Source organism: Elaeis guineensis, chromosome 2, assembly GCF_000442705.2.
Source record: "Elaeis guineensis isolate ETL-2024a chromosome 2, EG11, whole genome shotgun sequence".
NCBI lineage: Eukaryota > Viridiplantae > Streptophyta > Magnoliopsida > Arecales > Arecaceae > Elaeis > Elaeis guineensis.
This window is the reverse complement of record NC_025994.2, coordinates 110,560,227-110,577,296: the sequence shown is the minus strand read 5'-3', so window position 1 is coordinate 110,577,296 and position 17,070 is coordinate 110,560,227. Positions and strand designations below refer to the sequence as shown.

The 17,070-nt window shown below is 41.8% G+C and overlaps 1 protein-coding gene and 1 long non-coding RNA gene across 3 annotated transcripts; one reads left to right on the top strand and one right to left on the bottom strand.

The window, feature by feature from the left end:
• The first annotated feature begins 4,605 nt into the window (after positions 1 to 4,605).
• LOC105049000 (cytochrome P450 CYP72A616) lies at positions 4,606 to 10,288 on the top strand. 2 transcript variants are annotated; one of them, XM_010928538.4, is made up of 5 exons: positions 4,606 to 4,972; positions 5,316 to 5,536; positions 5,734 to 5,978; positions 9,175 to 9,562; positions 9,721 to 10,288. In XM_010928538.4, exons 1-5 carry the CDS (start codon positions 4,681 to 4,683, stop codon positions 10,144 to 10,146), a joined length of 1,572 nt encoding a protein of 523 aa, XP_010926840.1. In that variant the 5' UTR covers positions 4,606 to 4,680; the 3' UTR covers positions 10,147 to 10,288. The 2 variants fall into 2 exon arrangements, with proteins under 2 accessions (XP_010926840.1, XP_073108786.1); XM_073252685.1 differs by lacking the exon at positions 4,606 to 4,972 and adding an exon at positions 5,072 to 5,157.
• Positions 10,289 to 10,367: 79 nt separating this feature from the next.
• Positions 10,368 to 16,772, bottom strand: LOC105049015 (uncharacterized). The gene is made up of 3 exons (XR_832720.4): positions 16,470 to 16,772; positions 15,930 to 16,038; positions 10,368 to 13,170 (listed from the first exon to the last, which is right to left on the bottom strand). It is a non-coding gene; the product is annotated as an uncharacterized lncRNA (long non-coding RNA).
• Positions 16,773 to 17,070: the final 298 nt, after the last annotated feature.

Sequence of the window (17,070 nt, the reverse complement as noted above, 5' to 3'; positions counted from 1 at the left end):
GAGACACCTTTGACAGATTGAGATGGGATCCATCTTTTAATTTTATAATCAAGATATCAAATTTTAACAGGGTGCTATCTGCTATTATAAATGTTTCTATTTGGAAACTTTCACACAATAATTTTTTTACTGTTGATTTTTTTATAAATTTTTAAATTTTAATAGTTTAAAAAAAAAAATTAAATATAATTTTAAAAATATCGAGCTCAAAAAAAATTAAACTATTTTTATGGTTGACAACCAAGAACTGACTACATACCGGTGAGTGCTTGCTAGGAAGGATTGAAACATTAGTACTGGTTGTTGCTTGGTGCCAACTTTGAGTAAATTTATCACCTTTTCTTCCATTGCTCATTTGCAAAGAGTATTTGGATAATCATAAAATTATAGCTAGATCTCAAAAGAAGATCAATGAACTTTCTTGATCTTTGGACATGCTAGAAAAGGAAGAACAAAGGCAAATTGACAAAGAAAATGGAGCATCAACTTTTTGCAGCTTCTTGTTGGGAGTTTTCGTGGGAGCAAAATGTCCATATCTTCCTAAATAAGAAAAATTCAGCATTCTTAGTCTTACAGAAGCTGCTCCAATCCTTTTTTGATTGAAGACATTTGGGTTCTACTAAATTTTAGGTGCAACATCAAAATCTATAGAATAGGTTGCAATCTCTTCTTATGCATCTCACTCCTTAAAACTTCTTGTTAGGATTTGACACCTCGAGATTCAGCCCATATTGAGCCCACAGCGAGGTTCGCGATGAAAAACGGAGTCCAACGAGACCAAGATCACCTAAATCGGAGCTCGGATGGAGGAGATACGAGCTTTTGAAGTCGGCACGAGAATCGAGGCGGCGGAGGACCGCCGGCGACCGGCGGCGGGCGTCAGCGGCGCGCGGGACGCGCGACCCAGGCCCGCGCGGTCGGGGGCCCGCGGCCCAGGCAGGCGCGCGGCCCAGTGGGGCGCGCGGCCTAGCCGGGCGCGCGGCCCAGGCGCGCGCTGGCCCGCTCGCAGCCACGGCCCAGGCCCGCGCGCACGGGCCGGCCCAGGCCAGCGGCCTGCTGGCCCGCCTTTGCCCCAGTCCACCGTAGACCGGGTGGTCCACGGCGCGGCCTGTGGACCGCGTGGGCATTTCCCACACATTTCTCACGGTCCACGGCACTATTCTGTAGACCGGAGCGCGATCCAACAGCCCAGGTGGCTTCCGGTCTTGATCCGACGGTCTGGGACGCTGATTTGGCTTGTTTAGGACTCTTAAACCTAATTAAATTAGGTTTAAACTCTGTTTAAGCCTTTAAAAGGCCTGTGACGAAACAGAGGAGGGGGTGGTTCGTTTTCTCGCCGCCGTACGAACCCGTGAAGAGAGAGAGAGGCGAGGGCGCTGAGAGAGAAGGAGCAGGAGGCTCCTGGACAGCGGTCGCCATGCTCTTCAGGGGTTCAGGGGGGTCTTCAAGAGAGAGAGAGCTTTTGTGAGGGAAACTTCAGGTGAGAGAGAATTGGGTGTACAAGGGTTGAGGGTGAGGTCTCCTCTTGTAAAATTTTCTTTTCATAGTGAAGTTTGCATGCCCTGTGGAGGCGAGCCCTTTTGTGGCTGATCCACGTATTTTGATTATTTTTTCTTTTGTTTTGTTTCTTCTTTCTTCCTGCTGCATCGCGTGGTACTGAAAGGATCTTGAGAGGTGGTGTCCTGGCCAGACATCCACCCAACAAGTGGTATCAGAGTAAGGTGGTACAAGGACGCAGATTGCAGTGGTGGTGAGCAAGACTGAAGATGGAGAAAATAGGAGCAATCAAGATGGAGATCAACAAGTTCGATGGTAAGAGCAATTTCTCTTTGTGGCAGGCAAGGGTGAAGGACGTGCTCATCCAACAGGGGTTGATCGATGCTCTCTTGTGCGATGAGAAGCCGACCACCATGGAGGTGCGGGATTGAAAACGGCTACAGATGCAGGCGGTGAGTACCATCTGTATGTACCTGACGGATGAGGTGGTGATCCATGTGCTGAGCGAGACTTTCCCGACGGTGCTGTGGTCGAAGCTCGAGGAGTTGTACATGGCGAAGTCTCTCACCAATACACTTTTCCTCTGGAGGTAGTTTTATCAACTGCGGATGACTGAGGGACAGAGCGTGCAGGAGCATCTGAGCCACTTCCAGAAGATCCTCACCGACCTTCTCAGCATTGGCGAGAACGTTGAGGAGAAGACCAGGGTGCTGGTTTTGCTGGCGTCGCTTCCCTTTTCGTACGAGTCTTTGGTGACTGCTCTTCTAGTGGGGAAGAGCACTATCAAGATGGACGAGGTCACCGCGGCGATACTCCAGAACGAGGTTCTCAGGAGGGAGAACCCAGCTTCGAGCTCAGGTATCGATAGCTCAGCTTTGGTGGCTTCTGGAGGAGCAGGAGGCGGTAGACAGAGCGGCAGGAGATCGCAACGAGGGCGGTCTAAGTCCAGGAGGGACTTGAGCAAAACCAGGTGTTACCGGTGTGAAGAGTTGGGGCATCTAGCCAGAGATTATCCTCAACTTAAAAATCGGACGATGGCTGCTGTAGCGACGGCCAGTAGCGATTCAGATGGAGATGTCCTGGAGATATCTGACGAGGTATCTACTTCTTCCCAGCAGTGGATATTAGATTCTGCATGCCCCTATCATGTGTGTTGCAGAGAGGAGCAGTTTGACTCCCTGGAGAACAGTGAGAGCACTGTATATCTGCCAAATGGATCGAGCTGTGCGATCAGAGGTATTGGGACGGTCAGCTGGAAGACACATGACGGTGCAGTGAGGAGATTGGGGGAGGTCCGATACATACCCGATTTCAGGCGGAATCTTATCTCACTTAGCAGACTGAATTCGAGAGGCTACAGGATGGTAGCTGGTGGAGGAATCCTGAGGGTACTACGCGGCGATAGGATTGTGCTGAAGGGGAAGAAGGGGAGCAGAGGACATTATTACCTGGTAGGGAGCCCAGTGCGAGGTGGAGTTTCGGGAGCCAGGCGGAGCCTAGAGCGAGGTGGAGCTCCAGGAGGCGGATCGGGCACGAGACAGGAGACTCAGGAGGACGAGAGGCGACGTCGCAAGGTAAGATTCCTATTGCCGTAAGATGATACCCCGAGCAGGTCTCAGGTCAGGAGGAGCACAGCATACGACGGAGATGGGATCGAGCAGCCTGGCTCGACTCCCATGTTTGCCCATCCATGATCAGCAGGCGATTGCCCCAAGGCATGGGGGCGCGGAGATCCAGAAGCTCTCGGAGTTTGGAGGAGGCCGAATATCGAGTCGAGGTGGAGATTGTTAGGATTTGATGCCTCGAGATTCAGCCCACATTGAGCCCACAGCGAGGTTCGCGGCAAAAAATGGAGTCCAACGAGACCAAGATCGCCTGAATCGGAGCTCGGATGGAGAAGATATGAGCTTTTGAAATCGGCATGAGAATCGAGGCAGCGGAAGACCGCCGGCGACCGGCGGCGGGCGGCAGCGGCGCGGCCGCAGGCGGCGGCGCGCGGGACGCGCGACCCAGGCTCGAGCGGGACGCGCGACCCAGGCCCGCGCGGTCGGGGGCCCGCGGCCCAGGCGGGTGCGCGGCCCAGGCGCGCGCTGGCCTGCGCACAGGCGTGGCCCAAGCCCGCATGCGCGGGCCGGCCCAGGCTAGCGGCCTGCTGGCCCCCCTTTGCTCCGATCCACCGTAGACCGGGTGGTCCACGACGCGGCCTGTGGACCGCGTGGGCGTTTCCCACGCGTTTCTCGCGGTCCACGGTACTATTCCGTGGACCGGAGCGCGATCCAACGGCCCAGGTGGCTCCCGGTCTTGATCCGACGGTCTGGGACGCTGATTTGGCTTGTTTAGGACTCTTAAACCTAATTAGATTAGGTTTAAACTCTGTTTAAGCCTTTAAAAGGCCTGTGACGAAACAGAGGAGGGGGTGGTTCGTTTTCTCGCCGCCGTACGAACCCGTGAAGAGAGAGAGAGGCGAGGGCGCTGAGAGACAAGGAGCAGGAGGCTCCTGGACAGCGGTCGCCAGGCTCTTCAGGGGTTCAGGGGGGTCTTCAAGAGAGAGAGAGCTTTTGTGAGGGAAACTTCAGGTGAGAGAGAATTGGGTGTACAAGGGTTGAGAGTGAGGTCTCCTCTTGTAAAATTTTCTTTTCATAGTGAAGTTTGCATGCCCCGTGGAGGCGAGCCCTTTTGTGGCTGATCCACGTATTTTGATTATTTTTTCTTTTGTTTTGTTTCTTCTTTCTTCCTGCTGCATCGCGTGGTACTGAAAGGATCTTGAGAGGTGGTGTCCTAGCCAGACATCCACCCAACACTTCTTTTTGAGGTGGGATATAAATTTTGTTTTGTTTATAAATTTTTTTTTTTTTGAATGGAATATAGGTTCTGTTATTATTCATAAATATTTTTTTTTTATATTGGATTCTAAGCCGAGTTTGTTATTTTTTTTTAGTATGTAAATTTTAAATTTTTATTTCTAATAAAATGGGGTACCTCTGCTGCCTCCTGTTCGCATAAAAAAAAAAAAACACCGTGCCCCTACGGTCTAGCTAACCTCACCCTCCTAGTGGGTTGTGGAGCGAGATAGTGCTTATCCTCCCCCCCTCTCTCTCTCTCTCTGTCCAATAAACCTCCTCTCGGTCGTCTTTTATAAGAAGCGAACGAGGTGTCCGTTTTGCGATAGGCTGAACCAAAAAGATGTTGGGATCCGAGGAGATGCCGGGGAGCATAAGCTGGGGAGTAGTAGGTCTCCTATTGCTATTGGCGGCATGGGCCGTGAGGGCTTTGGAGTGGGCGTGGTGGAGGCCTCGGCGGCTGGACCGCGTTCTCCGGGATCAGGGTATCAAGGGTACCCACTATCGATTCCCCTACGGAGACCTCAAGGACCTGGACCGGGTCTCCAAGGAGGCCCGATCCAAGCCTATGCCTCTCACTCACTGCATCGTCCCTCGCGTCCTTCCATTCCACCACCAGCTCATCAACGATCACGGTAACCCTTCTCCTATTTTGAGTTCTTTATGGCATCTGATGCTCCTCTGGTTATTGCACCACCAAGTCATCAACAAACTATATGTGTGTGTGTGCGTACACCTAGAAAAGGAAGCTTGTGGATTTATCAGTAACAGCTTCGGATTTTTGAGGAGTATATGTATGAACCAATCTAAACAATATAAGGTACCAAGATATCATGATTCTCAATTTTACAGTTTAAGCCTTGCCTCCTCTTTCTACTCAGTTATTGATCCCTATCGTTTTTAAAGGGAAATTTATGATGATCCCCAACAATCAGTGCAAATGACTGCTAAAAGTAGTGCATATGATTGCAAGTGCAGGTAAAATATCATTCATGTGGATTGGGCCTTATCCTCGAGTAATGCTTTACGATCCAGAACTGGTAAGGGAGGTCCTGTCAGGCAAGTTCGGTCACTTCGAGAAGCAGAAGGCAAACCCATTGGTGAGGTTACTGGTTACAGGAGTTCTAAGTTATGGAGGTGAAAAATGGGCCAAACACAGAAGGATCATCAAGCCTGCTTTTCATCTAGAGAAATTGAAGGTAGTTTGTTCCCCCAATGTAATCTGATTATAGGTTTTTAGTCACAAATTACAGGAAAGGAATCCCTTAGAATCTACTGAGGCCATAGCGTATCACATCATACTCAATAGCAAAAATTTGTAAATAAATAATGCCCTGGTATTTCATACTTAGAATGGGTGACTGATGGTAGTCTGCTTCTCTTTGTTGCTTTGCAGTGCATGTTACCAGCCTTCTATACTTGTTGTGATGAGCTGATCAAAAGATGGGATATGCACATTGGTTTGCAAGGATCTTGTGAATTGGATGTTTGGCCTGAATTCCATGGGCTTACCGGAGACGTCATCTCTCGGGCAGCATTTGGTAGCAGCTTCAAAGAAGGCCGGTGGATATTTCAACTCCTAGAAGAGCAAGCGGAGCTTGCTAGTCAAGTTGTCCGAAATATATACATCCCTGGTTATAGGTGTTGTTTTCTCTTTTCACTACTTCTAATAAATTAATCTAAATTAAAAAATAAGAAAGAGAGCTTGGTTAGATACAGATGAAAGATCATTGGAAAAGATATGGCTTTGTTTATTCTTCTTATATTAAGAAGAGCTTATCTATATTTTTTTATTAGTATGATTTTAAATGATCACATGATTCTAAATGATTATATGATTTATGGATTAGATAACAATCCATAATATTTTCTTTGTTGATGCATATTTTTTTTTATTAACATTATTCCGTATCATTTTTCTTTGTTAGTCTGATTTCACATCAGCTGTTGTTATTTTTCATTTACGAAGTCTGTAAACTAGTATAAATAATTTATATATCGAATAAAATTGAAATGCAGATAATAAAATTTATTTTCTCTCTTTCTCTCTTTTTTTTTTGAAAAATATTTTAACATGGTATCAAAGTCATCGATCACCTAATACGCCACTATTGGTGCAGAATTCCGCCGACATCGGAGAAGCTGGAGTCGAGGGGATCGCGGCCACCGTCGGGACCTGCAAGAGAAGTCTAAACCGGAGTTGGGGATGCTCTGGCAAGACCCTTCGATGCTCAAATCAGTACTCTACCTCAATAGAAATGGAGCACTCGAATGGGATTTTAGCAGAATTTTGAGATAGAGTTTTTGAGCTTAGAGAAGAACGTATCTGGGAACCTCTTTTATAAACGGAAGAGCGTAACTGATTGACAGCGACGTCCGTAACTGCCTAGTAGTGGGCCGTTCGGGGCCACGCGGAGTTTATTACGGAGAGTAGTGGTGTCAGTGGGCCGTTCGAGATCACGTGGAGTTTGTTATGGAGAGTGGAGTGGTGTCCGTTGTCGCGACTTACTAGAGAGTGGTGGGGCCACGTAGAGTTTGTTACAGAGAGTGGAGTGATGTCCGTTGTCGCGACTTGTCAGAGAGTTCGGGCCGGACAGCTGAAGCTCAGTTGGGACGTCTGGTGGAGCGGAATAGCTCTCTGTCTCAGCAATCTGAGAGAAGCTCGGATGTTTCCGAGGTTGCTGATGGGCTGTTGTTAGGTGCCTTAGGCATTGATGCTGTAAACCGAAGTCATCTGCTGTAGAAGCTCGGGCGAAAATTTTCTGTTGGAGAAGTCCGGCAGGAGTCCGATTGCTAAGAAGTCCGTCTGAAATTTATCTGATGTAGAAGCTCGTCTGAAGACTGTCCGCTAAAGAGGTCCGATTTTACGAAGAATCCAGCAGAAGGTCGACCGATAGTGGAGTTCGGAAGGCATTATGGAAGTTCGTCCGCTGGAGGAGTCTTGAGAACACTGTGGAAGGTTGACCGCTGGAGGAGTCTGGAATTCAATTCTATTGTAGAAGTTCGGACGGAGTCCAATTCTTGTAGGAGTCCGAAAGGAGGCCGCTTACTGTAGAAGCTCAGACGAAGATCGGTTGCCGTGGAAGCTCGGATGGAGATTTCTTATTGTAGAAGCTCGGATGAAGTCCGCTTACAATAGAAGTTCGGAGTAGAGATCCGGCTGGTGGAGCCTGTCCGTTGTGGAAGTTCGTCTGGGATCTATCCGCTGTAGAAGTTCGGACGGAGTTTGACTCTTGTAGGAGCTCGGATAAAATTCGGAAGGCGGTCGACCACCGTAGAAACTTGGATGGAGTCTGGTTACTGTAGAAGTCCTGCTGCTGGAGAAGCTCGGTTATTGACGAAGTCCGAAAGAAATTCGGAGTAAAGTCGATCGTGGCTGAAAGAAGTCTGAAAGAGATTCGGAGAGTAGTCGATCACTGTAGAAAATCGACTGATAGTGAAGTCCAGAGAGCATTTGGAGCAGTCCGATGGATGAATGGAGGAGCTCATTATTGGAAAAGTCTGGAGACACGATAGGAGTTCGTCCGTTGGAAGAATCTGGAGGACACTGTGGAAGGTCGACTGCTGGGGGAGTCCGAATGGTATTATGAAAGCTCGGACAGCCGGGGAAGTTCAGAAAGACGCCGCACAAGGTCGGAAGTCGGAAGAGCCCTGGGAGGGTCGGCCTCTTACGAACTTCGGCTGGATTTATTTTATACCCAACAGCCACCATTGTATCTTCCATCTTTGCTGTGGCCACCATTGCCTATATATCAATCTACGTTTCCCTGCAAATCCTCTATTCTTCAGTGGGTCTGTAGATCGTCTATTATTTGGTAGATTAAGATTTAAAAAATTTTTATTTTAGATAAATCTGCAACTGTTCTCTACTATTTTTCTCCTCGACTTCAGATCTTCAATTGTCATTTCTTATTATCGCTCGATAAATTTCTCTCCATCATTGGCTTTTGACTCTCTTTTTTTTTAGCACCAGCCTTCTTTTATATAATGTTTTTATTTGTAAAGGTTATCAACCATCAACTACCTTCTCTTTTAGTGTCAGGCTTCTTTTCTGTAGCATTTTTATTTGTAATGAACATCAAGCCTTCAACTATCTTCTCTTTAAGCTTTGGCCTTACTGTGATCGCCATCTTCTATATTTTTTTATAGTCATATCATCTAAATCAGTCATACCAACAAATACATCAGTTTATTATGTTAGCTTTTGAGGACATTCGTGATCTAATTTCTAGATAATCACATCATTTTGAGAGGGAGTATTAGCATACTAACAAACACGTTAGTTAGTTAGCACTTACAGTACCACCCTAAATTTGAGGGAGAGTACTAGCATGATTTTATATGACCACATGATCCTAAATGATCACATGATTTTAGAGATCACATAACAATCCATAATATTTTTTCTTTGTTGATCCGATCCCATAATTTTTTTTTTTGTTAATATTATTCTTAATTATTTTTTTTATTAATCTGATTCTACATCAGTTGTTATTATTTTTTATTTACAGAATTTGTATGTTAATATGAATAACCTCTGAGATATATCGAATAAAATTGAAAGAGAGATAATAAAATCTATTTTATCTCTTTTCTCCATTATTTTTTTTTCTTTGGTAAAGTATTTTAACAGTCCCCTCAATCTTGAAAGGGATGAAAAGTTGAGTTAGTTCCCTCTCCTCAATCAGAAAAATGACTCGAGCAACATGTAACATGCTCCGCTAGCCTTCTCCAATTCATTTAAATGATTCAATTGTAATAGAATTCTGAATTTTATCAAGACAGGTGATAACAAAAATTAGGTTCATATGAACTGAAAATTTGCCCTTTCTAATAGGTTTATTCCCACCAAGAAGAACAAACGTATGAAAGAAATTCATAGAGAGATTCGGGATCTTTTGTCTAAAATGATTGAGCAGAGAGAGAGGGGCGTGACAAAGGCAGGAACTACCAATGATGACTTACTAGGGTTGCTAATGGAATCAAATTTTAGATACTCCCAAGAACAAGGAGACACCAAGAACACTGGGATGACCAAGGATGACGTGATCGAGGAATGCAAGTTGTTCTACTTTGCGGGGCACGAAACGACAAGAGTTCTCCTAACTTGGACCATGGTTGTCCTAGGCATGCATCCTAGCTGGCAGGCTCGTGCAAGAGAAGAGGTTCTACAAATCTTTGGAAAAAATAAGCCAGACTTTGATGGCTTAAATCAATTAAAGATCGTGAGTAGATTTATCCTCGCTCTCTGATAGACAACTGCATGCCGCATTTCGTATCTAAGATGTTTTCCTTTGATGCATGCTATTAATCTCAATGGTAAATGATATAATTATAGTGCATCACAATGAAGATCCCTGAATCTTTCAAATTTTTATTGCAGGTGACTATGATTTTGTATGAGGTTCTTAGATTATATCCACCACTGTTTTTTGTCATACGCAAAACCTACAAGAAAATGGAACTGGGAGATTTCTCCTTCCCCCCGGGAGTGCAACTCTTGCTGCCCATACTCTTCTTACACCACGATCCAGAATATTGGGGTGAAGATGCCAGTGAATTCAATCCAGAGAGGTTCGCGAGAGGAGTTTCAAAGGCATCAAAGATTCAAGGAGCCTTCCTTCCGTTCAGTTGGGGTCCTCGAATTTGTATTGGGCAAGGCTTCGCCATGAGGGAAGCTCAGATGGCTTTGGCCATGATTCTTAAGAATTTCTCATTCGAGCCTTCACCATCGTATGCCCATTCTCCTTACACCATATTTACTATTCGTCCCCAACATGGTGCTCAGATCATCTTGCGTAGGCTCTGAAATCATTTTAGCATCGAGGTTACAGACACCATTGCTAATGTCGTCAAAATAAATGTTATGTTCAAAACTCATTGTATTATCGTTCTTTCATGGGATGTTTATCCATTTGCAGTGTTAAACTATGCATCTTAATGTGGATTCCTTTGTCTAGCGTCCTGCATGAAGTTGATCCGATGGATTGGTACATTCAGGCTGCAGTTCAAACTGAAGAGTCCCGCGCAAGTTATGGGAACGAGACAGCTTGAGTGCGCTGATTGGCTGACGGTTAACCCAAAAGAAAAAGGTCGGCCACGATCTTTATGGACACAGGAATATCTCTTGGTGTGAACACAGCATGCATCAAACAATCGGTTGGAGCAAAAAATTGTTCCCGCGAAATCGTTTAGTTATAATTTCTATTGCCATGATTATACTGGTGATTGGATGATTAGGTAGGCTGAGATATCGGACTAGGAAAAAAAATGAATAGCATCCTAAAATACACTAGACAAAAAATACATCAGTGGCCATTTTTTTCATAATATATTTAATACTATAACTTCATAAATATGACTGTCTACATAGAAGATAATAAAGATTTTCTCCAAACTCTGCTAGCCGAGCAAGTCTGAGTGGGAATAGCCTCGCGACTAACTCGATTAACATCCCATCGCCTCTCCCCAAGCCAAAATAAGTCACAGTCAGTCATACCCTCCATCGCCTCGGTGCTGACCATTGTTGGCCACCGTCCCAACGAGATGTCAACCAACCAAGCATCACGGCCTACGTCCACCGAGCTCCCATCCCCAATCATTCATTTGGTGCTCCACGGTATGTCCACAAATTTTCTTCCATAGGAATGAAGAAGTCCTCCCACCGTGGATGTCCATAAGATCAGTCCACATGTTATACTTCGCCCTCATCAGAGTGCTTCAGATACTCCTTGGCTCCAACAAGAATCTCATAACATATCTGGCTATTATGGCCTCATGTCGAACCAACAATGACTAAATGTCTAATCCCCCCTTGCAGATCAAATGGCAAATCTCATCCTAGGATAATAGATGCACACCACTCCTACCTCTATAAGAGCCCCACAAGAAGCTCCTAAACATCTGTTCCAAACTAAGAAAGAATATCTTTGCAAGTATAGTACTAGACAGGAGATAAACAGGCACCAAACTAAATACAAATCTGTTATGATACTCATGAATTTAAAATGCTTCTCACCTTATATACCTAAAAATTAATCACATTATTTAAAAAAAGGTATAAAACTTCCGCTTTATGAGAATTGTGTGAAAGAGGATGCATCTATGATACTCTTAAAATAATAATATTTTTGAGAAACTTCAATCCCAAATTACTCCCGTGATGCTTATCAAATTAGTAACATTTCAGCTTGGAGAAACTTTTAACTCTTGAATATCAGTTATGATCCTCATCACTCTAATAACCTTGTTTTAGAAAGCCATGAGCTAATTCAATTAGCCTTGAATGTTTCAAGACTAATAGAAACCTCAATATAAAGTAGTAAGGTTTCAATCTTTAAAAAACTTTAATCTTGAGGGTGTTTGGTTCGTAAGCGGAACCAAAATGAAAATAGAAATCAGAATGAAAAATTGAATCCATAGAGAAGAGTAGAGATTGAATTCTATATAGATTGATCCTTTCCCATTCCATCCTGAAATCGAAATCGAAATGAAACTCCTCTCAACCAAACGGTTGGAATGGGAGCTACCCATTCTAATTCCGATTCCAGACCCCCACTCCCCCCAACCAAACGTCCCCTAAAGGTATTGATCATGATAGCATCAAACATGATACTCCCGTACAAGAAGTTTCAGCACTTTGAACTCATTTTAAGAATCAGTCATGGTATTCGTTCAATCAATAAAATTTAAACTAAGATGTTCTTAGATTAAAATTTCAGCTTATGGAGTCATGTAAAATGAAAAAAAAAAAAAAGGAAAGAAAAGAAAGAAATGGTAAACATGATACCCCTTTAATTGATGGAACTTCAACTTTACATAATTCTAACAAACGATTGTTGATTACAATATTAGGTTAAAACAATCTAACATCTCAAACCAACTATTGAGAAAATAAGTGCATCACTTTGTCATACCTCCCACTATAAATGCTATCTCACATGCACAAACATGCTAAAAGGTACTAGTTGTGTATCCCGCGTATATGTATGCATAAATGGGTGCCCATACAGGAGTGAAATATAGAGGTGCCACCCTAGGAGGATAAAGGTGCTAAGGCTATACTCCCACAGGAGTTGCTCTCAGATAATCAAACTTTTACAAGACTTCAGTTTAGAAAAAGTGCCTTGACATGAAAGTGATAAACGAAGCATTGATAAAAACATCACTATCTCATAACAAATATTTAAGCAAATCAAATCGGCCAACTTATGATATAGGAAATGCTTTAGAACACATAAAGCCACATCTGCAAAGTTAATATTGGTAGCTTACAGGCGTTGGCATGTAGAAATTCCTTTTCAAAGGATATTAAGTGTTCTCGGTAATAGGACCAACGTACTGCAAAATTCTTAGAATTTTCATCCGAAGAAACTAATGTCCATGTTAATTTTCATGAGTAGTAGTCATAAGGATTCAAACATATGAAGGCCACCAACATGTTCAATGGTGAAACCCATCATCCCTATAAGCATTGCCAGCTCAACAAGCTAACATATTACCCAACCCTTTAAGATGCATGTGGTCCAAGCATAGCTTAGCTAAGAATAATATAAAAGATTATGACTACATATCATAAAAAATATGCGACTGGTCACAATTAAACAAGTATACACACACACACACACACACACACAATTTGATGAGAGAACATTTGGATAAAAAAAGGTTATCTATTACCCAGTGATTTGCCAAGAAGTTGTTTTCACAGATATACAACAAAGTAGCCTCTGTAAATTAATTAGCAGTCCAACTTAAAACACCTGTTAACATAGTGTTGGAGCCACCATAAATAAACCAAATCCTAGAAGCCAGGGTTTAGATAGTTGGTCCCCTGGTAAGAAAACAACTCTTAAGAAATATGAATAAGTTTTGCTTGGTCAAAAACACACATAAAGGAAACCATTGATGTCCAAGAAGCAGTAAGTGCTTTGTTACTACCGTGCAATAAATAAAAAAAAAGAATGGAAGGGCATCATACCCACCCATTAGAAGGAAAACTACAAAGAAACATATATTTTTTTAATAAACGCAATATATGTATATTATGAGCCTGAATTAAGCACATATACATGGTGACAATATATTATCAAATAGATAATATACTTTTTCATAATAAATGTTACACAAATGAACAAATGAAGGACAAACTTTGCACATTTCATATTTTGAAGGAAAATGTGTAAGAAAAGATTTTTTTTTCACAAGCTACAAAAAGAGGAATATTTTTAAGCTTATCATGCCAACTTAAATACAAACTTTGCACATTATCATATTTTAAAGGAGAATGCGTAACAAAGGATTTTTTTTTTCCTCAAGATACAAAGAGAGAAATATGTTTAAGCTTGCAATGCCAACTAACTCAGCTCACTGGCATTACAATCACACAATCATATTGGCCTTCCGTTTTATTTTCCTCAATATTTTCAAATCTGAGTTTAGAGTTTAGCTTAAAGATATACGTTTCTATATTTGCTATCTTTGGTTTGACAATACATCATATGTATTTATCACCTTTTATCATGCTTGTGATAAGTATTTACACCCTTTATATCATTGTTAATGTAGCCAACAACAAACTAACCAAGTATTTGCCTTATAATTACTTATGTCTCATGATAACTGACAATCCCAAAATACACAAGAATACTCACTTCATCTAGCTCAGTCTTGCTGAAAATGTTTTCGGAGCTGTTCTAGTACCATGTACAGGACAGGCTAACAAAACCAATCATTCTATGGTTTCTTTAAGCCCTAGATTTCTCATTGAGATCATCTTCATTTGTATTTTTAATGAAAGTGCATTCAAATGATTTCTTAAGTTCTTTAGTAACACCCATTTGAATTCTTGTACCATCAATTAGCACCACAAAACAATAAGCATGCATCATGATGCTTCCTACAAGGTTTTAAAATGATGGAAGCATTACAAGGGCAGCCAGGGGTTGGTCAGTGCATAGGCGTGCAAGGTGCGGCCTGATCACAGCTACCGCTACACCAATGGCTACAGCAGAACCACCAACACCGGTTGCGCTGCAGGCACAACTAGCAGTCCACTCTCCTTAACATGAAAGATGCACAAACAAACAGTTACATATGCATCAATAGAAAAACTCCCTTGTTCAATTCTTACCAAATTACTTGGAGGCCCATCCATCATATTACCTTTTCCATTTTTGTTGTCATATGTAGGCATCTCTCATAGATGCCTATAAAGTGACTCAGGACCCAAAAAACATGGCCTTCATAGTCAGTCTCTTTTTTCTGGGAAAAAAAGAACATAATTAATGAACCAACCTAGTTGCTGCCATAAACCCCCATGATTATGTTGGCGATTGTAGTGAACATCTCACCCTTCTACACCCTCTTTAACAGCTACTTATTCACCGGACCAATATGACAAATGCATTTATTATTCTCTTAAATATATTATTCAAAAAGAATCCTTATTTATTCGACAAGCCTTACTTACTCAACTTTTAAGCATACTTGCCAATTCTTAACTCATTGCGTTTCACTTTAATTGCATTATAATCACTCTAATGGGTTTTTATTGGCATGTATATATTCCTACTCTTCCTTTCCCTTTTCATTAATATTTTCAAACCTTTTCTTAAGCATAATCTATTCCTAGGATTTTTCTAAGATATATAGTTAGACTTATAAAGTTAACTAACTACTTGCATAAATTTTTATCATTCACTAAACTAAGATATTTTTATTAATATTTTTCCAACTGTAGAATTTATTATCCCAATATCCCTATTATTAGTTTCAAATAACTTTTCATGGACTGTCTATGGGACCATTTTTTCACTACCAATTTCCATGTCGATATGTCTTCAAACTATAACATGAACAATATTTCTTAATTTCTTATCATCATAGTAACTTCTCAAAATCCATACCATGTTTCTTGCTATGTAACTTCAACTTTACCTCTTTTAAATTAATGCAATTCCCATTGAAGGTCACCACCACTAAGACAACTACTTGTTCCATGTTCACACAACCAATACATGCAAGCATCTTAATCATTTTAAAATTTAACAAGATAAATTCTTCATCTGTGTCCCGGCTGATCCACACCCACAATATATTAAATGATCATTTATGTTCTTCAAATACATATCCACCAATATTGCAAAGTGGGTCTCATTGTAAAATCATTTATTATGTTCCTCATTACTTCCACAGCTTGACATTTGCATCCCTATCATCTTTCCCTGCAAAGGTATTCGAGTTTCTGCCAATAAAAACCATTCTCTTTCATTCAAACATACATCTAGACAAACAATAATTTTCATGATGGCATACAAAACATATGTTCGGCGTATACATTTACCCAACAATTACAAATTTAGTTAATGAGTGACCATGGCAAAATCGTTTACCTAATTAACAGAATTGGACAATGACCTTAAATCATAATAGGCATCTGCATATGAAACAAGCCCTAAGCAAACAAAGTTCGAGAACTGCAGACATCTGAGTCAATATCAGGAAATTGTATAAATTTCAAGAAAACACAAAAGAAATGATCATAACCAAACTAATTTTAAGATAACGACTTCAATGGCTTATAGGACTCACGTAATTGCGAACATCCGTATCAAAACCAGGCAATCGTAGAAATTTCAAGAAACCCCAATAGGAATCATCAGTAAGATAAGCAGCATCAATGATGGATAGACTCACGTAACTGCAAGCATCAGTATCAAAGTTAGGAAATCATAGAGAACCCAAAAGAAATCATCAGAAAGATACTGACTCTAAGATGGCAACAACATTGACTTGTAGGACGGAACTAATTGCAAACGAACTTCCCTGAAAAAGTATCCAATTCAACGATCAAGAGTTCGTCAAACGTAAAAGAGCGGGGAAAAACAAATAAAAGAAAGCCGACTGTGGTGCGACAGGATTACAACGAAGGGGAATGAGAAAAAGGCAAAGAAACGAGAAGAGGGCAAATTAAATAAAATTTTAATGGATAATTACAGTTCAGTGCGGAAGAATAAACCAAATCCCGCTGAAATTCTTGGCAAGAGGGAGAAGAAACTTCTTGAAAAGCAATATATATATAAAATCAAGAAATAAATAAATTCGGCTAGAATAAAACCCTAGATATCTTACCGCATTGGGTGAAGAGGGACCGAGGGAGTTCCGAAAGATGGAGACGAGAGGATGGGCTAGCCAAGAACGCAGCTCTCGTCACCGATCAAAGCCGCCGGACAGGAGACGGCACCTTCGTCGTAATGCCACCGGAAGACGCCGAAGAGGAGACGACACTTTCGTCGATCAAAGACGCCGGAGAGGAGAGACGCCGCCTTCGCCGCGAATCGCGAGTGTATGGAGTCGGTGATCCAATGGACGATCACAGGGAGCGGGAGGTGTATTTACAGGGGAAGCTGTGGCGATTGGAGTTTTACGCCTCGGGAGTTCAAGGGAGAAAGAAAAAGAAAAGAAAATATTAGTAGGGAGAGAAAAAAAAAAAATTTTTTTTTTGATTGAGAGTTTAAAAAAATAATTTTTTTTTGATTAAAAATAGAAAAAAAATATTATAATTTTTTTTATGATTATATTTTTGAAAGGGACCAACAAACTCTCAACAAGAATTAAAAAAATATTTTATTTTTTTATTTTTTTTATTTCCATTGATTTTTTCGGTCACAATTAAATGGGATGCTTAAAATAAGTCTTAAAATTAATATTAATTTTATTTTTTATTATTAAA